General features: G+C 53.4%; 1 protein-coding gene across 9 annotated transcripts in view; it reads right to left on the bottom strand.

The window, feature by feature from the left end:
- Window positions 1–339: 339 nt before the first annotated feature.
- Znf516 (zinc finger protein 516) overlaps window positions 340–23,026 on the bottom strand; it is a 104,576-nt gene continuing 81,889 nt past the window's right edge. For 8 of the 9 annotated variants that reach the window (XM_040271926.2, XM_078029864.1, XM_078029867.1 and 5 more), the window contains 4 exons: window positions 17,830–19,296; window positions 11,400–11,507; window positions 10,561–10,628; window positions 340–4,356 (listed from right to left, as the gene is read on the bottom strand). In XM_040271926.2, coding sequence (XP_040127860.1) covers window positions 4,297–4,356; window positions 10,561–10,628; window positions 11,400–11,507; window positions 17,830–19,296 — 1,703 coding nt within the window. In that variant the 3' untranslated portion in view covers window positions 340–4,296. The remainder of the gene's footprint in view (window positions 4,357–10,560; window positions 10,629–11,399; window positions 11,508–17,829; window positions 19,297–23,026) is intronic. The other variant, XM_078029869.1, reaches the window with a different exon arrangement.

Below are 23,026 nucleotides of genomic sequence, written 5' to 3'. Positions count from 1 at the left end.
TCCCACGTGGCCCCTGGGGGTTGCAAGTGGCCCCAGAGCCCCGTGTGGGCTCGAGAGGCAGAGAGGGGTGCTGGGAGGGGTGCGGGGAGAAGGGGCCAGCAAGCCTCCTCCCTCAGAGCACACACACCTCCTGCAGCCACGGGGGACTCGAGATCACACTGGACATTCTGGCATCTCTTCAGATGAGTATCTTTCAGATCATCCTCGAACTGGTACGTTGATATAAATAAGGAACATCAGCACTTTGGTCTCGCTATATTCAGCCAACAAAAATAAAAGACCCCGGCTGCTGAATGACTTCAGCCACCTTCTGAAACAGGGTAAAAGGTCTTACGAATCTCAAGAACTCCAAGATGTCTTTATTTATTTCAAATTCCAATAGAATGAATATGTTTTATCTAAATATTTTTATCATACAACTGAAACACTGAATTACTTTTCCAGAAATAGAGTTAAATACATCAATCTAGTTACAAATTCTAATATAAAGAGTACAAAATATAATGTTATAAATTGTATTTTAAAAAAAGAAATACAAATTCTATGGTCTTTTGCATTTTACTGTCTCAAAGTACAGTTAGGAAGTTGGTGAAGAATGGACGTTTCCCTTGCTGGGTGGCCCTGGGTGGGTCACTCCCCGGAGGCGAGTCAGGGCTCTGGAGTGTGTGGGGACCTCATCGCTGCCACAAGTCCTCACCTGTGATTTCTGTTTTTCTTGCTCAGTGACTAAAATATCTGCAAATTATAAGTCACTAAAGCTAAAAGCAGTAAAACACAAACGTTCCTTCAGACACTATCCGGGCGGAAAGGGGGAAGCCCGAGAGCAGCCTCCTGTCCGTCCAGGGGAGCCTCTCGGCTGGTCGGGTGGGCTCTCCATCTGGAGGGATGCTGGCGAAGCCTCTGGCTGTAAGTACAGGGTGCGTTCCTCCCTACAGACTGAGGACGGCACCCACTCCCTTTGATCTGGCAGACACCCCGATCGCCCCATCAACTGCACTTGCTCTTCTGGTTGAAAGAACAGAAAATGACCAGAATCACCACCCAAGAGGCCCCAGAGAAACTGGGCTTGCCACCTGCCGCACCCTGAGAGGTGTGAGGCCCTGAGACCTCCATGTGCCTTCCAGAGATGCCTGGGTTCCGCGCCCAGCAGGGCGGCCCCAAGGCCAGGCAGAAGGTGCACGGTAACAAGCCTGCTACAGCATCATGGGCCTCGTCCTACCAAGTGACCCCTGCAGCTCCCAGCTGCCGTTTCCCAGAGCACCTCACTTTTAAAAAACCAGTGTTTCCCTTGGGTTAAAAAATAAATAAGTAAATATCGGGGGCACATCTTAAAATATTTAATACTTTTTAGAACCAAAAAGGAAAAATCCACTTGGCTTCAAAATCTGTCTTGAGTTGACAAGGGTGAAATGCACCCACCTAAGATGACAACAAGACTCTCTAGGAAGAAATGCGGTCAGGTACAGTGGCCAATTTCCCAGAGAGACAATTAGCATCTGCACTGGGGAGGACTTAAATGTTCATTCTTTGAGAATTAAGGACTATGAGTGAATAACCTGAAGGATTTTTAGAAGCTCAGCATTTGTGTGTTATGTGAATTCAGAGAGGAGGAGGAGATGTGAGCGAGGAGGAGGAAGGTGACAGGGAGAAGGTGGTGGGTGAAGCTGGTCAGGCGAGCAGAGCCAGGAAGCAGCAAGCACACGGGTCAGGGCAGGGGACAGAACAGCTGGGTGGACAGCTGAACCCTTTGTTGTCTAAGCCCACTAGACCAATACTGTAAATCTGTTAGGACACAAGGAGACGGCAGACAGCAGAGGTAGTAGAGAGTTTAACAGTCAGAGGCGACTTAGAAGCGTGTGAGACCATCATTCAGAGAAGTGGATCAAAACACAATGGCTAAATAAATAAGAAATCATAAATCATATTAAATACTATGGTTGAACTGACACCCACAAACTCACAAACCAATACAACACTGATGATCAGAGGAGGAAAGGAGCCAGCCCTCCAGGTGGTGGGCGACACAGTGGGGGCCTGGCGGAGGGCCTGGAGCCCACCACCCTCACACTGCTCTCCCAGGAGCCAGACTCAGAGGCCACCCTGCCACAGTGGGAAGGCTCACCCCTCTCCCCCCAGACCAACTGGGCAGGAGGTCGGGTGAATCTGCGCTTTCCCAGGTCGCTCTGAAACAGGAAGAATGCAGACGACACCTGTGTGTCACTTTGGGTACAGAAGGTCTTTTAATAACTAAAACACAGAGAACAGACAGGACCAGACCGCTAGTCCCTAAACGTCCCTGTCACCGTTTACTTTCAGCCAAGAAAACGCAGAAATGATCACTTTGGGGAAACTATCAAAATGATCAGACATAAACCCACAGAAGGGTGTTCTGACATCTTAGGTGGACAGAGGAAGGCACCTTAGTACCTCACTCCAAGTAACTTCCCAGAACACCCCACGATGTCGTGCGATGTGCGCGCGCGGACATTCCTAAGCACACCAAGACAGATCATTCCCATACATATCTGTGTAATAGTATCAGGAAAAAATAAGTAAAAAAAAATAATATAGATAGATATACATAAGCTAGCAGTTACGTTGCATTGTCTGCAAGTGTGGCCGCCACCTCAACTGTCAAGTAATTTAAACTCAGTAACAAATAGAATCCAGACCCAAACATTAACTAACAATAACAATAAAATAATAATAATAATAATATAATAATAATCCAACAAATCATTAGAACAGGAAAGCACACTTTGGGAGTGTGTGTGTGTTTAAACAAAGTCTTTGTATCAGAAGCCCATTTTCTACAAAAACTGCACTAATCCATTACTGTATTAAGTAAACTGTTGCTCTCACCGGTATTAAAGGTTAGGATAATTTCTGTACATGTAAAATTATTGCTTTTTTGAAAAATATATTTAGCATGCTCATTTTAATCCATTTCCTGCCTTTACAAAATTTCACAATTAAAAAAAAACTAGTAAAGCTTTTGCAAAAAATTTCACAGAACATCTTCATTCAAGGCAGCAGTAACTTTTGATAATGCATAAAATCATATGTGCAAAAATCTGAAACTTTCAGAAATATTACCATCACACATAGTGTCACGGCAATAGGAAAAGAAAATATTTATATCTGTGAAATACGATTAAGATGCGTACACTGCATGGTCTAAGGTCCTCTGTCGCGGGCCCAACCCCCACCACCAACCCTCGCTGTGCACCACGAGGAAGAGGTATATAGAGCGTCTCCACCCGCAGTCTGGTGACCCCCACTGGTCGTGAGCCGTTCCTCGCCCTGTGGAGGTCACCAGGCCCAAGAGGAAAGACACCTACTTGCTGGGGTGGTGCAGGGGAGAGGTGGGGTGGGGAGCAGAAGGTTGCGGAGCCCGGCACCCTAGTGCTGAGGGCCCCCTCTGCTCAGGGGTTCTTCTGCCGATACTACAACAGGCCCAGACTGGGAGGACTCAGTGGCTAGGTAACTGGTTAAGACGTGCAGCCCTCCTCTGTGAGCAGTTTGCAGAATGTAGCCCTGTTACAAAAAGGTCCTGAGTTAAACAAAGAAGCCTGCTTGTCCTCGTGTCCCACTAGCTCTCCTTCCCAAAGCAGCGCGACCCTGTCCCCGGACAGACGTGCTTCCTTCGCTGGACTCGCAGGAAGGTGGGCAGAGCGCGCTCGCAGGCAGGCATCCGCCGGCAGGTAGGGGCCGGACCTCTGCGCTGTGGGGATCCTTCGCCCCTTCTCCACCGCACCCGATCTCCACGGCACCTGAAGGCCACCTCCTTCCCGTGTTCTCTACTGTCCACACCCACTAAGACGCGGAGAGGCAGTGGTATCGCTTCCTCGACCTCGGCTGCACCTCCGCCCGACACCGCGCGACAGTCCCGCTGAGCTCTGGGCTCCAACCACAGTGCTTAGCTTCTCTGCTCCGTCCAACACACAAGTTTCTTTTTTTCCAGTGTCTCAATCTTGTCTCGGAGGCCGCGGACGTCTGGAGCCCCGCTGGAGCCCGCTGTGCCCGCTGCACCTCTGCTGGCCCAGCGGGCGGTGGCCGGAGGGCGGCAGAGGCGCGGCCTGCACGGGCTCCAGGCTGGGCGTCTTGGCTTCCCAAGCCTCAGCGGGGAGAGGCCTCGCCACCAGGCTCCACTGCAGTGCGGAGGCTCCGGCCGAGGTGTCTGGTCGGGAGGCCTCCGGCTCCTCCTTGGATGGTCAGGGCGCAGCGGGGAGGCAGCCAGGACGTCTGGGAGGACACCGCCGAGGGCCGCCAGGGGGCGCGCGGGGCGCGGGCGTCCTAGGTTCCCTTCCTGAGGGGCAGGGTCTGCGCGGGGCCGGAGTGGGCGTGGTCTCCCCCCTGCGAGAGAAAAAGAGAACAGAGCAGCTCAGTTCCTCCTCCTCCCTCCTGGAGCCTTCGGTTCAAGTTCACTCCCAGGCCAAAGCCCCGACTGCAGCTCCAGACCCTTCCCAGCGATTCTGCCAGACTCACTGGACTCCCCCGGGGTTCGCACACACCACTGCAGGAAGTGGTGAACCCACTGGCCCTGGAGAGGAGGCTGAAGGAGGCCGGAGGGGAGGTGGGGAGCACTGGGAGGCAGCGCTCCAGGGGAAATGACAGTCCCATGGCCCGGTCTAGGCCATCCTTACAGGTAGGTCTGCCAGAACCTGAGAGAGCTTTCACCAATTTCTGTAAATAATCCCCATGTTGGAAAAATAGCAGTGGTATCCTAGGGTGAACCGCAAGGTAAAAACAAGTGTGATTGGAGCCTGCAGCACTCACAAGTGACATCTGAAGTGCCACCATGTGAGTGGTGGCACTTGCCATCTGAGGACGAGGCAACATGGAGAGATTAATCTCACCGCACCATAGTAACATCCAACTAAAACACTTATGAAGTGAAACAGACTGCTTGAAATTAACAGGCACACACAAACCACCACACTCACAGAAAGTTCCAGTCTCCAGTTATGCCAACGGAACCCTAGACATAAGGCAGCTCTGGCAGACGTCACAAATTGAGTGCTCTTCTTGAGCTATCAGTTTGAGAAAACTGCTACTGAAAGCTGGTCTGCATTCATCACACCTGCCAGTTGACATACGGTGGAAGCCAGAAGATACTCAGCAAACACACGTCGGGTTGGGGTGGGGGCAGAGTGTGGACGGCAGTGCCTCTGAGGTATGGGAAGCAGAAATCAATGGGGATGTGATAAAACTCCCTCATGTAGCTAGTGAACTTCCTGCAGTGACTTTTGCACAGCAGTATCATGCTGGGAGAAATCTTGGGGGCTCGGTGGGACGTTCACCATCAGTAGGTCCCAGAAGGACCTATCAGGGCACATTCACAAAGAGAAGATGTATGTGGATGTACAGTGTCCTATGTGTCTACACTTTGTACAGACTGCAGCCCTGGAGGAACTGGCCTTCAATCACCTTTGCATTGACCACAAAGACTTGCAGTGGACAGAGTGTCAGGTATGAACAATGAGCACCAACAACTCCCAACAGAGGATATGGAAGAGGGGGCTGGGGTGCTAAACCACAGGGCTCAGGAAGTTTTAAAATGTGCATTTTAGGTCTGCAAAACATGGATAAACCCAAGAAGACTGTTAAGTTGTGTCCATAAATCCAGATGCCCAGGTCCTGTTTTCTCTTTATAATTGAAAAGATGCACTCCCATGCCTCATTTTTAGAGTCATTTTAGACCACTCATCCACTGAGGCCACCATCTTATTATTCAATAAAGCAGTCTTGCAGGGTTGGTTGTTAATGAATGGAAGACAGAACAACAGAACCCCAGAAACACCTTCAAGAAGTGGACACACTGTAACATTTTGACCACATGCAAGCTGCATTTTCCCCTGGGAGGGAAAACAGTGGCACAGACCCTAGCTTCTCAGTGATGCTGACACTCTCCTTAGGGCTGCTCACGTTGCAGGACAGAGACCGACTTCTGCAGCTCATGAGGTCTGGTTCCCTCTCCTTTCCGAGGTAAGGGCACGTACATGCAGTCTTGGGTATGTGCCAACGAAGTGTTGGCAAAGAAGCCCAATGTGCTCCAGCCGCACGTGGAGGTGCTCAGTCTCCAGGACAGGGCCTGTATCAGACAGGCAGACGGGATACCCAGGCTCAAGGACCAGCACGCAGCACAGCTTGTGGACCAAGACCTTCCCCAGCACACAGCCGGTCAGCAGGGGCTCGTGATAAGGTGCCAGTGCTGCCCGTGACTTTTGGTAGCACATTAGAGAAAATGAATAACTAGTCCTAAGATGCTCGTTTGGTTTTATGAATACAAAAAATGTAAACAAATGACCTTCATTTTGAAATGTGATATATATGATGCTGAGAACCTAAAAGTGATACTAAAAATAGATCACACATATTTTCAAATACACCAACCTACCAGGTTCTCAACCTGCAAAATTCTCAACCTACAAGATTGTCCGTCACTTGCAGCATAATATCCATAGTTAAAAAATGAGACAAGTTAGGTTACCATTTATTTTTTCATTTCCTGTTATTTTGATTACTAGACTTATTACTCCAGCTTAACTATTTTAAAATAACACTTAGAATAATAAGAAATAAACTACTAATCATAGTATTTAAATTTTAGCAAGAAATCCAAACAAATCAAAATACCAGACTCAATGTTTCGATAGTCAATTTGGTCTTTTAAAACCCCAAATCAGTGGGATGAGAGGTTCATCTTTCTTGGTTTCAGAAAGTATTTTAATCCCTAATGTTTAAGGACAAGATGATAATGTTAAAGCAATTCACTGCTGCAACAGTAAGTGCACCTCCCAGTTATACCTGGGCATTCACTGGTTCAGAACACCTCACTTCGTCTCATCAGGTCATCAAAACATGTTCTTTCTAATGCATCCTGTGACCACCAGGGCCTGAGCATCTACACAATTGTGTGAAAACAGGAAAAGCATCCTAAAGAGACAGCATTATGAACAGCTCCTCTCTGTGAGAATGTGCCTTCCAGGATTGGCTGTCCATGTGGACAGGTCTGTCTTCAACAAAAATATGAAAGGCACCCAGTGAACAAGGATATCCATCCACTGGTTTGGAGGAGCTGCCCACAGGTGCCCACAAACAAAGATGGCTCTTTGCTACCAGTGCCTAAACACGTTTAAGTTTTTCTAGTTTTACACACACACACACACACACACACACAAATTCAAAAGAATGAGATATCCAGGCAAGAGGTAGTGATCATGAGCTTCCTCCTGGAAACCCTATCTTCAACTCCAGAGGCTAAACTGCCCATTCCACACCCTGCCCATCAGTGGGATTCACTGCCACTCTGGGAAAGTCCAGGCCTGTCGTGGAAGAGGCTCACATGGGATAGCTGCAGAAGAGAGACTGCTCCCAGACACACAGCAAAGGGCACTGTGTCACGTCTCCTCCAAGTTCATGTGTGCTGATGAGAACTTGGATTCTGGCCTGGGACTAGTGACATCAGTTCCATAGATTCACCTGGAGCTCACAACTCCGAGATCGTTCCACTAGAGATCGGTGTGCTAGGATTTCTTAGAATTTTCTAATTCAGAAAACACTAACATGGAAAGTCGGGCAGTTTTCCGTGGCTGGACACCTAACACCCAACAACAGCCGTTCTCAACTGGGGGTCTTGTGAGGACCACAATTAGCAGCTGGATGCATGAATGGAAGACAGAAGACAAACTCTTCCCAAGCTGGGTTTCCTCGAGTCCTGCCTTTACAAACAACTAGCAACCTGTCTCTTAAATGAGGCGCGTGCACACACAAGCTCAGGTGGCCCTGAGAAAGCAAGGACACCCAGCAGAGACCAGAGGCCCTGGGGGAGGCTCCTAGTACCTGCTGGTGGCCGTGCAGACGTGGCTTCCCATGTGCCTGCGTGCGTGTTGCTCACGGTGCTCCCTGGTTACCAGGACAACAGCTCATTCACAGAACACTCAGGAGGAGACCTGGCAGGATGCATGCCCTCGCCAGGCACTGCACCTCTTCACTTACTGTGCCCAGTAAGTGTGCCCTCACTGTTCCACAGAAAGGAAACCCAGGGGACATCAAGGTGATGCTAAAGGTGGGCATCAAGGTGAGAGAGCCGCTGTCCTGACACTTCACACCATTCAGGTCTCTGGGTGGAAGTGGCTGACCTCGAGTGAACTCGGTGCTGACAGCTATCCAGCAGAAAGAGGCTCATCAGAATCTTTCCTCTCCATCCAAACCAGTGCATCCCTGCCTGCTGGACATGCCCTGTTTTCTCATCCAAAAGCCACCTCAAACTTGACAATTACTCTGAAAATGGGTTCACCCTGCTTCTCCCTCCAGGCTCTGGAATGGGCTGGCCCATGTAGCTGCCTCACTCAGATGCTGAGTGGGCCCAATCACTCTCCATCCCTCGCAGGCAGGACCCCTGCACCCCACCTCCTCCCCAGCCTCTCTTGAATTTTCCCTCCTCCTCCAGCCCCCCAACTGGGCTGCCCAGTCTCTCACTGGGCTCACCTCAAGAGTCTGCAAAGGGCTGCCCGGCCCCCTGCCCAGAACCTCCCCAAGCCCACAAGGCTGGGTCGGCAGGTGTCGGCCCTCCACCCGGTGCTCTAGCGTGGACACTCCGTGTCCCGGTGAGGACAGCCTTCTCCCTCACTTCTGCCCACCTGCTCCAATTTGCCCTCCTCCAGCCACGCTCACCTTCAGATAGCTCCTGCAACAGGTCACACTCTTCCACTTCAGGTCCTTCACATTCTGGGCTCTCCTCTGGGAATGTCCACCCTCCACCCTGTGACCTCGTCTAAACCAAGCATGGGAGCTTAAGAACCACAGAAGCAGGAGAAGCATCGGCCTCAGCTTGACCTGCAGTGGATGCCCAGTAAACCCCGTTCACGGGGGGATACATGATGAGCAGAAAACTCCATTTCCAAGGATTGTCGACTGGACAATTGAGCATCTACTATCTGTATGTAAAAGTGTATGTCAACTTCTGTCACAGCAGACGATCACTACATGAGTACGCAGCATCATGTGATCCAAAAGAAAGGCCCCATGATCTACAGCTTCATAAGCCCACAGGAAAAGAATTTGATAAGTATTTATTAATGTTAGTAGAGCACTCCAAGCCCAAAAAGGAAAGGCCGATATGAAGCATAACGAGGCACATGCTACACATAAATAGCTACAAAAACATTGGGGACATCCAGGATAGATCCTATGCCACACTGCAGCTGTAATGTCTGTAAATAATGGGAACTGCAGAGTGAACCCTAACATTTAAACCTCTACCCACTACTGATGTGCTTTCCAATTATTCTGGCCCACAAGTCTCCATGGGAATTCTTAAAGACACAGTTCCAAAGTATCTCAAGGAAAATGGAGCTTTCTTACCAACCCAGAATGTTCAGCAATGGGTCAACAAAAGCACTGTCAAGGAAAGGAGAGACAGAGCTACTGCAAGAGGCCCTGACCACCAGTATGGGATCCAACCTAGGGGCTGGTCCGGAGAGGTGTGCTCACTGAGCCCAGACTGAACACCTCGGGCCCGTCTATTATGGGAAAGAAAGCTGACCTGTGCACAGGGCAGAGTCTGCAGTCAGAGTGTTCTTATCAGAGGGCAGGGACATCGCACAGAGAATACACATGTGCGAACAAGACAGGGGGAGGGCAGAAAAGGGATCGGAGCCCAAGAGCACCTGCCCTCTGCCTACCTGAGGTCACGGGAGACACCCGGGGCCCTGCCGACACTGTGGAGCAACCCTGGGGCTCTGTCACTTTCTATGCTCACCCACTGGCCCCCGTGTGAGAGCCACATACTGACAGAAGCACACAGGTGCATATGGGTGTACGCACAGGAGCACAAGCACACAGGCACACAGACAGGTGCACACACACGGGGCACACACACAGAGGACACACATGAGTACTCATGCACACAAATGTGTACACACACAGGTACATGTACACACAGGTGTGCACACATGGATGCACTCACAGGTGAACACAGACACACATGTATGCACATATGTGCCCATACACAGAGGCATGCATGGGCCCACACGGGTGCTCACATACACGGACATGCACAGGTGCACACACACAGGTGTACACAGGCACACACATGGATGCACGCATACACAGGCACCCTAATGCACTGTTGCCATGCCAAACAATGCCCACAGCACAAGAACCAAGGCACACCGCCCTGCAACACCACACTCATCATGCTGGCCACAAACACTCCCTACAGAGAAGCACAAACGTGTTTGTAAAGGAGGCTAAATGTAATTCACTCTCAAGTGAACTCAGACTCCAGCCATTTGGGTAAAAATAGTGTGAATTTCTAGTGTTTTCCATCATCCCCAGCACCACTGCCCCCCAGCACCATCGCCCCCCAGCCCTGTGCCCCTGACCTCTTGATGTTCACCCATCACCTGGGGACTGTCCAAGGGCGGGTTGTGAATGAGGCCAGCAGTACCACCACTCCCCTCGTGGAACACCCTTGGTGCTCTGGTGGTGTCCCATTAAGCACCTCCCAACACCACGCTGAAACCCAGACACCCAGTTATGTGTAGGACCTACTTGTTTGGGAGCATCCGTGGAGGCGGGGTGAACTTCGGAACCTCGGGGACCGTCACACTCAAACACCACTGTGGAAACAAGGGTCCGTTAGCAGATGGGCAAGCTTCCCGAGCATGCACGCTCACGAGCCCACTGCAGATTTAGCACTCTCACAAAAAGACACCAGGGCCTAGCCTGTGGCGGGAAAACACCAATCTACCGTGACACACACAGTAAGAGACTGTGATAATGGCTGCCTGGGGCCGCTGCCCTCTAACTCGACTGAGCTAGAGAAGAAAGCCCTCACTGACAAGGCTCGTGACCAGTGTGAATGAAGGGACGCTCTTCCTGCATTACTGGACATCTGGCCCATATCACTCTGCGTCAGGCTGCTTCCACGTGCGCCCTTCTCACTCCTGATGAAGCACACCAACCCCATCTCTCTAAGGCTCCTGCTCTGTCTTGACACTGTCTGCTGCCCCGTCAGGTCTCCCTGCAGAGGGCTGAGGGCTCTGCAGGACACCACTGACCAACCAGAGGATTCTGGGCCTATCCACGGTCCAGCCAGTCTGGCCACGGCTGGCCCTGCTTGGGCTGGAAGGGCACTCCATTTGTGCTGAGGACAATGTGATTATTAGCATATGCATTTCTGAAGCATCTACTCTAATTAAGAGAGAACATTTCAAACAGCCTTATCTCAAGTGAAACCACATGCATCTTGGGATGCAAAGATAGAAAGAAGGAAATCCTTTCAGGTGCTGAACAGAGGAGCTCGCACCTGCAGTCTACACATGTGCACAACGTGAACCAACGACTGGTGGACGCAGCCCCCACACCATGCTGCCCGGGGACGGGGGTACCTGTGTGTGCCCGCACATGGGCCCTGAGGTGGCTTGGCTGGTGGAAACTCTTCCCGCATTCGACACACACGAAGTCTCCCGGGCGAGCCTGTGTCCGCAGCGTCCCTGCTGTGGCGTGGCGTGGCGTGGCGTGGCGTGGCATGGCGTGGCGTGGCGTGGCATGGCATGGCACGTTTGGTGTAGTTGGCATGGAGGTGAGGAGTCGGGAGGGTAGGAAGAGGGGGGAAGAGGAAAACATCATTAGTCTGTCTAACACATCAGCGCGGGAGGCCACCTCCAGGCCCTGGTGACAACTGCCAGCCTTCATCTCAGCTCGGCTGACAGACCAGGCATGCTCAGGACTGCAGGGTGCATAAATTACAGGGAATTAAAAACTGCTTCCAGGACAGGATGGGGACCTGGAGGCACCACTAGGCTGCTGGGCTGTGGTGGGCGTGTGGCTCTGAGCAGCTGGATGCACGGCCACCACCACTCAGCTGTCAGGCAGCATGTCTGTCGGGCAAATGAGAGTGACAGGGCGTGACAGAGGTGATATATACAGACAACAGGAAGTGGCCAGGACCAGAGCCCAGCAGTGCCCCTGGCTCCTGCCTGAGTGAGCCTGGCCCTCGGCAGCCAGACCCCCTCTGACTCTCCTTCCTGTCTGCCCCAGCAGAGAGGGGACAAATGGGACCCCCCACAAGCCAGCCAGCAAGGCGGCAGCTCCAGGCAAGCACGGTGGTGGCCCAGGAGCTTTGGTGAAAGGTAACAACACCCAGCTGTCCTGGAAGATCACTGACTACGCTGGACCTGAGCCCTGGGCTTGTGTTTCCTCAGATCCAAAAAGACTCCACTGGCTTTTGGAAGAAAGGAAAGGGGCGGGGGTTTGCTCTCTTCTGCCCCTTTCCTGCCCCGCTCTTGCTGTGGAAAAGCCTGCTTTCCATGTAACAGCAGCTCCGAAGAATCTCCCCGTCTGCCTCTGTGTGCCCATGGGAACTCAACTCCAGGAGGGAACACCAACTAGAAAGTCAGGCCTGGAGCAACAGATTCTTAAAAGGACCATCATTTAGTGAGCATTCCTGCCTTAAAGTCTGACGTTTGACTATGAAAGCTAATGCAAGGAAGACGAGGACCCACAGTGAAGCTGGCTGTAAGGCCCGTGTTCAACCTGCTTTTCCTGCCCCAATTCAGAGTGGCTCCGCAGACCAAAACACAGCCTAAAGTCACCTCAGGCCACATAATACTGGGGAAACAGGAGCACAATACACAGGTGTCAAGGTACAGCTTGTCCAATTTTTTTTAATATTTTTTAAGTTGTCAATGGATCTTTACTTATTTTTATGTGGTGCTGAGAATCGAACCCAGTGCCTCACATGTGCTAGGCAAGCGCTCTGCCACTGAGCCTCAAGCCCAGCCTTGTCCAGTTTGTTATTTGACAGATCATAAGAAAGATTTTTAGAGAACTCTGAGAACTTGCCCACGAAGCCCAAGGCATCTCTCTGCCTTGCTCAGGAACAGAGAAAGCCCAGGGAGAGAACTTCTATCCAGTACTCGTCTACAGCCACAGGCCACTGCCCAGCATGGACAGGAGCCTCTCATGACAGAAGGACGGTGGCAGTTCAAGCAGGAGCCGCCCAGGTGTCCTGGGCACCCATGATGCTACTGCTTCACGGTCCCGATACTAAGGCTTTTGGTCTGGACAATGGTTTGTGGCATATAACCCCCCAAACACAGGCAGCCAAAGCAAAAATGCACAAATGGGACTGCATCTAACTAGAAACCCAGAAAGCAAGCCAGGGAAACCAAGGGGATGGCAGCCCAGGAACCGAGAAAAGCAGCAGACCCTGTGTCTGCAAAGGGTTCATGCCTAAAACACACGCACCAAAGCCCCCTTCCCCTGCCAGTGCTGGGGGCAAACCCAGGTCCGCATGCGCACTGGCCAGGTGTTCAGCCTCTGAGCTGCATCCCCGCCCCAAGGAAGCTTCCGATGGATGCCTGAGGAGTCCCACACTCACAGCCAAGTTTCTGGGATTGCCCGCCGTCTGTGGGGCACACTCAGCCTGCCCAGTGCTGACTGACGCTCAGCCGCTCAGGAGTGCTGGCCTTCCCCTCGCTCCCATTTAGGAAAGCTCCACCAGAGAACCACTGCGCTCCCACCCAGCTTCTCCGTCCGCACTCTGCAGCCAGCCCCTGGGAAACATCTCTGGCCAGCACCCCGATCCTGTGGGTTTTCCTCGGTACAGTCTGGACAACGTCTAAGGGCAGGATCCAGCTACAAGCTGCACATAACCTACGGATGAGCAGACACCAACACCCACGACAGCCAACAATGGCGACATCATCATTTTCTACATAACTATTTTAACTGGAATTTACTTCTTAATCAGCAACAGGAAAATCAGTGCTTCCACAGCCCACCTGAACTTCGTGAAAAAGCACGTGTGCATGAGCACGCCCACCATGGATCTGCCATGCATCTCCCAGAGCACCTTCTCTTCACTCCTGAAGGACGGGTGCTTGTCCTCTGTGGACAATGACATCGTGCTAAGCCTAGGCCAAAACAGTGAGCTCATCACCTGAACTGATGACTGGCAGGTGAGCAGTCTGAACACGCTGACCCAGAAACCTCAGGTGTGTGCAGAAGGAGGCCTGGAGAGTGAAGAGAAGGCCCAAGCCAGCCTCGGGCACACACGGCCTCATCACATGGCTTTCTATCACAGGCATCGCGCCCGCACGGGGAGACCAGCAAGTCTCCAAGCACAGAGTCGGAACTTGCTCAGGGAGCACACACGATCATCACGCTAATGCATCCTTGGTATGAGCGATTTTCTGAAAGTTATAATAAGAAAGACCTTCCGTGTTATTTTATTTAGAATCATCATTCCATTATCTTCACATTTCTGCTCTGAAATCCACATTATCATACAACACAGGCAGGCCCTGAGGTCTGGAGAGACACACGTGGCTTGGTATTTTACTACTCCTGCGTGAATGAACCACTTGTGCTACAGTCATGTTTCTAAACTTGGTGGTCACACTGCAGCAGATCCCAGAAAATGCAGAGGCTTTTGCACTCCATGTTCCCAAGAAGACAGGGACAGTCATTTCTCTCCTCTTGTGCTGGGGCCCCAGGTGACTGAATCCTACAGAAGCATCATCAGGGAGAACCCTGCAGAACTCCTCTGAGAAGCCGCTTTCTAACCGTCATGGTGGCCGAGGAGCATCACGGTGCATCCTCTGCACACAGGGGACCCACCCATGGCACAACCACGCATGGCGTCCTCAGCCATGTCACACATAGCGGGTGGCACCTACCCTGCCTGCAGGTGCTGCCATGGCTGTGCGTCCAGTGGGTGCCCCCTACAGAGAAGCTGTGGACCTCACATCTGTAGGAGACACACAGCAAATGCATCGGGGGATGAGAGAAGAGTCAGAAAGTATTGGCACCCCCAGGCTGTAAACCAGAATGACTCGCTGACTAGGGAGGAAGGAGACCGCGTCCAGACACGACTCAACACCACCCTCATTCTCCCACCTCCACCCACGCACACACAGGCCTTGCTTCTGGGCAGAAGCAGGTAGAAAGCAGAACCTCAGGTGTGTTCAGTGTTGGGTAGCACGTCCATGGTGCAGCTGCTCTGCACCTGAGACCCCACGGCCGACGCGGAGGCCAGCAGGACGCGTCGCGCTCTGCTCACCTCTCAGGGGGTCAGATGCACCAAGCCTGCCAGGCGTCCTTCCGGCATGGCACATTACACGCTATAGAAACTGTTAACAAACAAGGAGAAACAAAAGGTCCAGCCCCAGAGGGGCAGCAGTGCTCAAGGAAAAATGTTCACTCTGGAAAAGACAGGGAGCAGGCCAAGGGCACAGAGGACCATCACAGAGAGCTCCGATCCGCTTGCCAGCAGCCCAAGGAAGTGTGGCATCACTGGAGAAAGCAGAGCTCAGGTCCCCAGGGCGGCCAGTCCTTCCAAGGGCACTTGACCTAAAGCTGGTTGGCACCTCAGAGCACACTGATCAGAGACCTGGGCGAGCTCATCTCCGCCCCTTCTCTAAAGCTCGGAGGTAGAATCCTAAAAATGCGCTGGTTAATATGTGTATTTAAGCCCAAAAATTCTAAAACACTTTTCCTTAAGAAACCCAGATCATCCCAGAGGCTCAGGAGGCTGAGGCAGGAGGATCACGAGTTCAAAGCCAGCCTCAGCATTCAGCAAGGCCCTAAGCAACTTAGTGAGATCCTGTCCCTAACTGAAATATAAGAGAGGATTAGGGATATGGGTCAGTGGTTAACCAGGAGCACGTTCAATGTCCAGTACCAAAACTTTAAGGAAAAAAAAAATCAGAATGAATTTGAGGACCATAAACTTGCAGGTTTATTCCTGTGTTTCAATGTATACATTAGAAGAATAAATAATCTAAAAACACATTTGCTCTATGGACTACTGGGTATTTTTCACATTGCAAAGATCAATATTCAACCTCTTTCTTAAAAAAAAAAAAAAGTCCTTAAAACCATTCTTTTTTTTTTTTTAACTTTTAAGGAAAACATTTGTTGCTAGTCATACTTCAAACTCTGGCATCTGAAGATCTCAAACCTTAACTTCAGTTCTATGAGGACAACAGGTCCTTCCCTGGCCCCAAGGAGCTCCGGGCCTGTTAATACTTGACCCTGCCCCTAGCCGTCAGCTCTTTAAACGAGGAGTGTGAGTGGCTAAGAGAAAGTGGTTGAGACCCGGCACAGACACCCAGCTCAGCGGAGGAAGAGGACGACGGGGTGAGGAGCCGCCAAGACCCACGTACCAGCAAGGCAGCCCTCTCCCCTGTGCCAAAGGCTCCTCTTCAGAGGAAACTCACACCCTCAAAACCACGGGTGGCCTCCACCCAAGGCCAGCCACACACCAGCACTGCCCCGAGAGCAGCCATCTACAAGGCCACACGAGACTGACCCCAGTCACCTAACTGCACCTGGAAAGGGACAGTGCTAGCCGCGGCCCTCTGCTAGAAGGGTCAGCATGGCAGGCCTCAGCCCTGTGTGCCCGTGAGCCGCGGTCTCATCTGGAGTATCAGACAGGCACAATGGCCGGTCTGAGTGGACAGCACTTCAGACTTCTCCCCTGGAGAAACGCTGTGGGGGCCCTCCTCAGAGGGCAGGCAGACTCAGTGTCACTCCACTCCAGAAGGGCAACCCTAGATCAGGGGGGCACACAGCTCCACACACAGGGCGCCCGGCAGGTGAGCCCACGTTCCTGCCAGCACCCCTGCCCACTTGCATGGCCATGCCAAGGCCTGGGAGGCCTCTCAGCAGGTCCCCTAAGCCCAGGGCCTGGCCCTAACGGTGCTTCTGACTTCCAAGAATCTGAGGCACTGGATCCATTTCAAAACCTGACCGACTTTAAGAAACTGCAGGTCAAGACAGACATTCTGTTCCAGGAAGCACTGGCATGACCCTGGTAATGAATGGAGAGACAGCGCCACAGCAGGCTTATCCGCTTTGTTTCAATAGGGTCTAGAGTTCCTGGTGTTCTGGATGGTCAGGTAGAGTGACCTCTGATTCACATTCAAGAGCAAGAGTACCATATCCAATGGGGCAGGAGGAAAACTGCTGGTCAGTACTGGCCAAGTAACCTAATCTGAAATCCCAGAATCTGAAATGCTCCAAAATTCAAACTACTTTGATTCACAGAATACTACAAGTAGAAAACTCCACAACTGACCCCTGATGAGTCGAAGTACACAAACGTCGTTTCACGTACAAACTTATTAAAATCACTATGTAAAATCGCCTTCAGAGTCTGGGCATAACGTACACACGAACCATAATGAATTTTGTCTTTATATTTGGGTCCCATTCCCAAGATATCTCATTATACACATGAAAAGATTCCAAAATCCAGACAAATCCAAAATCCAAAACCCTTCTGGTCCCAAGAGAGGCTCAGTCAGCAACTCCGTCAGCTCTCCACAGAGGTCCCAGGGCCACCGGACCGGGGACCGGAAACACGGGCTCAGGAACGGCAGAGCAACCAGTTCTGGGTTCCTACAGCTCATGGGCCACTGCTCTCGGAGGGCTGCTCAGATGTTCTGAAGTTAACGTGTAAAACGCAATGGCCACTTCAAATGGACATCCTCCTTTGAGAAACAAGGACAAGCAACTCCTACCAAGACTTTGTTTAAGAAGACAAAAGGGGGGCGGGTAGTCCTCCAGTCAGCCTGCTCCTTCAGATTTCAATGTGGGGCCAGGGGCCAGGTTTCCAAACTCAGCAGGGAGGCTGGTTCACCCACCGCGGGCCTGGCACAGTCGCTACAGGGTCACCCTGGAACTGGGGGAGCTGCTCCCATCCTCCCGGCTGGCCAGGGCCAGGAGGACAGCATGCCATGTGATGGCACACCTGCAAACCTTCCTGGGGGCTCCTGGGTGTCCAGGGAAGAGGGAGCCCACAAGTCTTACCTCTGTGCTCCGGCCCAGGGCTGCTGATGCCCCAGCCCTGGTACAGCGTAGCAAAGTCCTTTGGAATGTACGTCTTAAAGATGTTGAGGATGTCCAAACGCTTCTCGTGGCCCTCGGCTGCGGGCTCCTGTTTGGTGGAGTGTGAGACAGGGGGCGCCCCGCCCATTCCTGGCTGGGCCTGCAACGCTGCGTCCCCTCTGGATCCTGCAGCACCGGTGGCCAGAGTCCTTGGCTCCTGGGCCGCCTTTGAGGGGGGCTCACGGGGAGGTAGTGGAGGGCCCCCTTCACCTTTCACAGGAGGTGGGCCCTGAGGCTGAGGGCTGAATTTGGCTTTCAGGGAGTCGGGGGCACTGTGCTTATTTGAAGGGGCATAGCCAGCCCCCATCGAGGGTGCTCCGTACTTCTCCACGGGCTTGCTGTTGGCCAATGGCTGGGCACCCACCCGGGTTATGACAGAGGGCGTGGGGGTGGCACTTCTGCCCAGGCCCCCGCTGCCCAGGACAGACGCTGGCTTGGAGCTGGCCTCCGGCCTGGGTTTGGCTGGGGGCCCCTGCCCTGCAGCACTGGGAGGCTCCTGGCTGTGGCCTGGCTTGGCCTGCCGATACCCGTCAGGACCAGATGCCCACAGTGCACAGGGGCTCCCGGAATGGCTCTCCTTATTCTTAGGCATGCTAGCGGCTTTCAGGGTGGACCCCAGGGGAGAAGAGCTGCCTTTGGGTCCTGGCGCACCCCCTGGCACCTGAGTGCGGGTGAAACGAGCAAGGAGCAGGGGCTGGCACTCCTTGCCCCCGAGGGCGGGTGGAGGGCCCGTGCGTCCGCTCCGGGCCAGGAAGACCAAGTGGTTTCTGATGCTCTTGTGGCCACTGGGCTGCGTCCACTGGGGGGCCATGGCGTTGTAGCTGACCCTGTGCCAGATACGCTTATGCATCCACAGAACCTCCGGGTAGTAGGTCTTGTGGCTGCAGTAAGGACATGGGTGAGTGACCAAAGCAGCCTGCAGGGAGGGGACCGCGTCCTTACTGCCAGGTTCATCCCGGGTGGACCTCATGCTCAAATCGAGCGGGATCAGATCTGCAGAGGGCGCCCTTTTTCCTCCCCCAGAATGCTCTTTATTGTGCAAATCAGACAGCTTTTCTTTAGGGTGGCCAGCATGGCTCTCGAGTGCAGGCTGCAGGTCAGTTCCTTCCATAACTGAAGGGAAATCCACACCGTCGCCAGAGCTGGGCGCCTCCTGCTTGGGGTGAAATGCTGGCATCTTTAAGTCAATAGAAAATCTATGTTGTTCAGGGCGTTTGGAAGTCTCTCTGCTACTGCCTTCAAGTATGGACACAGAAGCTGCAACCCCCGCCTGGCACTCGCTGGCGGCTTTTTCTGGCGGGTTATTTCCAGGTTTGTGACTCTGGTCTCCGTTGGAGAGCACAGTCGATGCTACCTCTTCGGAAGAGCAGCAGCGCCGCGGCTGTCCCCCTGGAGGATGCAAAACGTGAAAGGGGAGGTTACCATTTCCAGTCAGAACACAGCAAGACAGGAATCCAACAGTGGCCCTGGTGCGGGAAGACGCCTGCGGCCGCAGAGGAAGCTCCCGCTCCGGACCTGCACCCAGGACTTCTGCAGGAGCCACCAAGCAGCAGGTGGTGCTGCGCCAGGCAGGGCTTCTCTCCTTAGCAGCTGGGTCCCCAGCCACGTGCACCTATCTCCACTGTTACTAGTCAACTGACAGTGACATTTCACTCAACATGCCCCACGTGTGCAGCGTGGGGGAGAGAACTTAATCACTGGTAACCACACAATACTTCTGTGGCTTTCAGCCACTGTTCCACCAGGGCTCCCGTGGACTCCAGGCTAAGAGCACCGGAGCAGTCAGCCGCAGGTCCTAGGCACACAGAGGGCTGACAGTGGCTCAGTCCCTCTGCAGCACCCAGGGCCTGCCCCAAACCGCAGCCTAATCCAGCAGAAGCCCATCCCAAGAACTTCCCCGTGAAGGCAATTTCCCAGTCCTAACCTGGATGCCACCTTCCCTTCAGAGGCTTGTGAGTGAAGAGGTGGCCATTCTATCCTTGTCTGCCCGGTCCCCCAGGGGTCATCCACCCCAAGGAAGCCATGCATGCCCTGGGTGCAGTGCTGAGCTGGGAGCTCCTGAAGCCGGGCGGGAGAGCTGGGGCGAGCGCAGCCCTCAGCTCATCCGGGAAGGCACCACACGTGAGCAGGAAGCCTGCCCTACGCCCGCCCTGGACTTACACCTAGAAATTTCACAAGACGGACACCATTCTGGACATGGTGAAGCTTCCTAAACCGCAGAGGGTGGGATTCTTCATCACCAAAGCCCACAGTGGCCCTTCCTCCCCCAGCCATGTTGCTCAGGGGAAGAGTAAAACCTTAGGTGTCCGTTTCTGAGACGCTCTGGTGATCATGGTTTTTAAATAATATCTTTGAGATTTTGACATTCTGTGGAGTGTAGGCATCTACTCACCCAGAATGTTCCTTTAAAACGTTCTAGGTGTATTTTTGTAGGCAAGACTCAGAAACTCAACCTTATTACAGCAATCTATCCCAAGGCTCCCAGTCAGGGTAGGAACACCCACTGCAAGAGGCACTAGCCCAGAGGGAAAGGGGATAAATGTCCCTTTCCGCCTACAGCAGCTGGTGAGCCGCACTCACGAGCCCTTTTAAAGGATTTTGCCCGTGTAAAAAGGTGTCTAGGATGCGACCAGCAGAACTGGTGAGCAGGAAAAGCACGCCGTCTGCCTCTCGTCACCCCAGAGGGCGGGCAGTGGCACAGGGCCAGGTCTGCTCCTCTGTCGTGGGTAGGAGCAGCCACTGCTCAGGAAGGAAAAGGACCAGGCGCTTCTGAGGAACAGTCCTTCCCTGGACTTCAGCAGGGAAGGAGGTCTCCCTGGTGCTGAGCTCAGGGACGCTCAGAGCGTGCGAGGTCACCACTCAGCGCTCCCAGGGAGGAACCTGCGGTGGCGGGTCCCTGTATTAAAAGGACCGAGAATTTATGAAAACACAGGCCAAAGGCCACCAGTTGGTTCCTGAGTGGAAACACGCGGCTGTGAAATCCGACGCTGCACATGTGGGCCTTCTGAGCACAACGGCCCGCGTCACCCAAGCTCACGCTCCAGTGAGGACCGTAAAACGCACCCAGAACTTCTAGCACCTCTGACCAAGGAACTGAGTGATAAATAACCCTGAGCAAAGAATATAACCCCAAATCCTTCAAGTAACTGATGGGAAGAAACTGAAAAAATGCCTCAAAGGAACATCCACCGGACGTGGGCGGAGCGCCTGACCCACGGGGCCCCCAGGAGGCCGGGAGAGGCCTGCGGCCTCCTTCAACCTGGCTCCTGGACCCAGCAGTACCCAGGAGGGTGACGACTCCTGCTCCCTCGTGTGAGGTCTTAAAACAGGAGCACCCATCAGGCTTTGGCAGACCTGGCCCACCGTCTATGGGCAACTTCACAGCAAAACCCAGAAGCCCCCGAGGCCCAGAGACTTGCTTGTTTGAGGTCTCTGAGAGGCACCTTAAAAATGCAGAAACACACAAGGGCCTTTGCAGAAATCACCCGTCCCCTGTATGGTTTCACTGTGGTGGAGCCCACGGTATTGAAGCACTTGCCATCTGAGCGAGGTGATGTCCAGCCTGCATGACCGCTGGGTGCTGCTGTCAGCACAGTGCTGGGCTCTCTGCATCTGTCAGCTCTGCGTTCTGCAGGTAGCTGTGCCACTTTTCCTGTCCCTGACACTTAAAGCCCTCCCCAGGGATGCACTGCTGCTGAGACTCCTGCTGCGCCTCAAGGCTGGGCGGGGCCGGCCTGGGCTTCTCTCAAGCTCTCAGCACAACTGAAGAGGCCACGCTGCAGCGGGTGCCACGCTCCTCTCACCACCGCACACCTCTGCCGCGGCTCAGCCTCCCACGTGTGTGCACTCTCCTAGGACTGCCTCACACTGTCACCCCAGGCACTCCCCTTTCCAGCCTCCTCCGGAGTATCTGGTGGGGGTTCTCCCACTCTGCTCCTGCCATCGTCCAAGCGGCTGTGTGCACCCCACGCGTGACACCACATGCGCTCAATGCCACGGAAGGCATCTTCTGCCATCCAGCCTCCCTGGGCTTCTAAAAGGTCCCTGAAGGTCCCACGTGGAGCGGGGGTCTCAGTGCTTTGCCCTGTGGGGTCTGGGGCACACGGGGTCCCCATGAGCCACACCAGGCTGTGGCAGCATGGAGGTGGGGCCTGTCTGCAGCCAGAGGCTGCACCTGAGCTCCTGAAGCCCATGTCACAGGGAGGGAGAAGTGACAAGAGAGCAGGTGGCTCCAACACTGCCTCCCTAGGCCTCCCTAGGCCTCAGGCCGGCGAGGGAGAGCGCAGGGGGAGGAAATGGCACCGTGGCTCCTGAAGGCTGAGACGGGGAAGACGACAAGGTTCACCACGGAGAGACCAGGGCAGTGGGGACACAGCTGCTCCCTGACAGAAAGGGCTCCACCAGATGGCCGTGAACAGACCCTGTCCCTGACACTGTACAGTCACCTGGGAGGCCGTCATTTGGCTCTGCATCCTTCAACTTTGTCACAATAATCTCCTTTCTAAAAGAGGAGGCCCCAACTTAAACATCCTCCAGTTTTAGTGTCTCACTGTGACAGTCTCACTGTGAGTGACAGCCCCACAAACGTGGCATTTTTCACATGCAGCCAAACATCTAGAGCAGTTGTGCAACTTTGGTGGCTGAGATGGGCTACAGAAACCGGCAGGATCACCTGGATCCCTCCCTCTGAGGACACAGGGAAAGCCTGCAGGCCACCTAGGTCAGCAGGTCCCAGGTTCTCCACTGCACTGACGGCCTGACCGTCTGCTTGGATGCCGGCTGCCTCAGATCAGAACCCACGGGAAGCCTGGCCACCTGTGCCTACCCAGCCCTGCTCTAGACTCAGGGTGCTGGGCAGGAACAGTGTGCGAATCAGTAGTCAGGGCAGGACGAGCACAGCAGTCCTGTCCCCGGGCCCGAGTTCAGGTCTGACACTCTAGTGCAGACGCGTCTTCTGCAGGCACTTGGCCTGACACAAAGGTCACGGGCCTACCTGCATACGGGGTTTCAGACACCTGACGCTACTCTGCTTCCCAACCCCACATAGCTGTGAGCTTGCACAGTGCAGAACAGCCCAGGGGTGGCCTGCAGACTCCTCGACACAGGGAGAAACGTGTCT

The sequence above is a fragment of the Ictidomys tridecemlineatus genome, chromosome 13 (genome assembly GCF_052094955.1).
Source record: "Ictidomys tridecemlineatus isolate mIctTri1 chromosome 13, mIctTri1.hap1, whole genome shotgun sequence".
Classification (NCBI taxonomy): domain Eukaryota; kingdom Metazoa; phylum Chordata; class Mammalia; order Rodentia; family Sciuridae; genus Ictidomys; species Ictidomys tridecemlineatus.
Note: the sequence above shows the minus strand (reverse complement) of the source record. Positions and strands in the feature narration are given on the sequence as shown.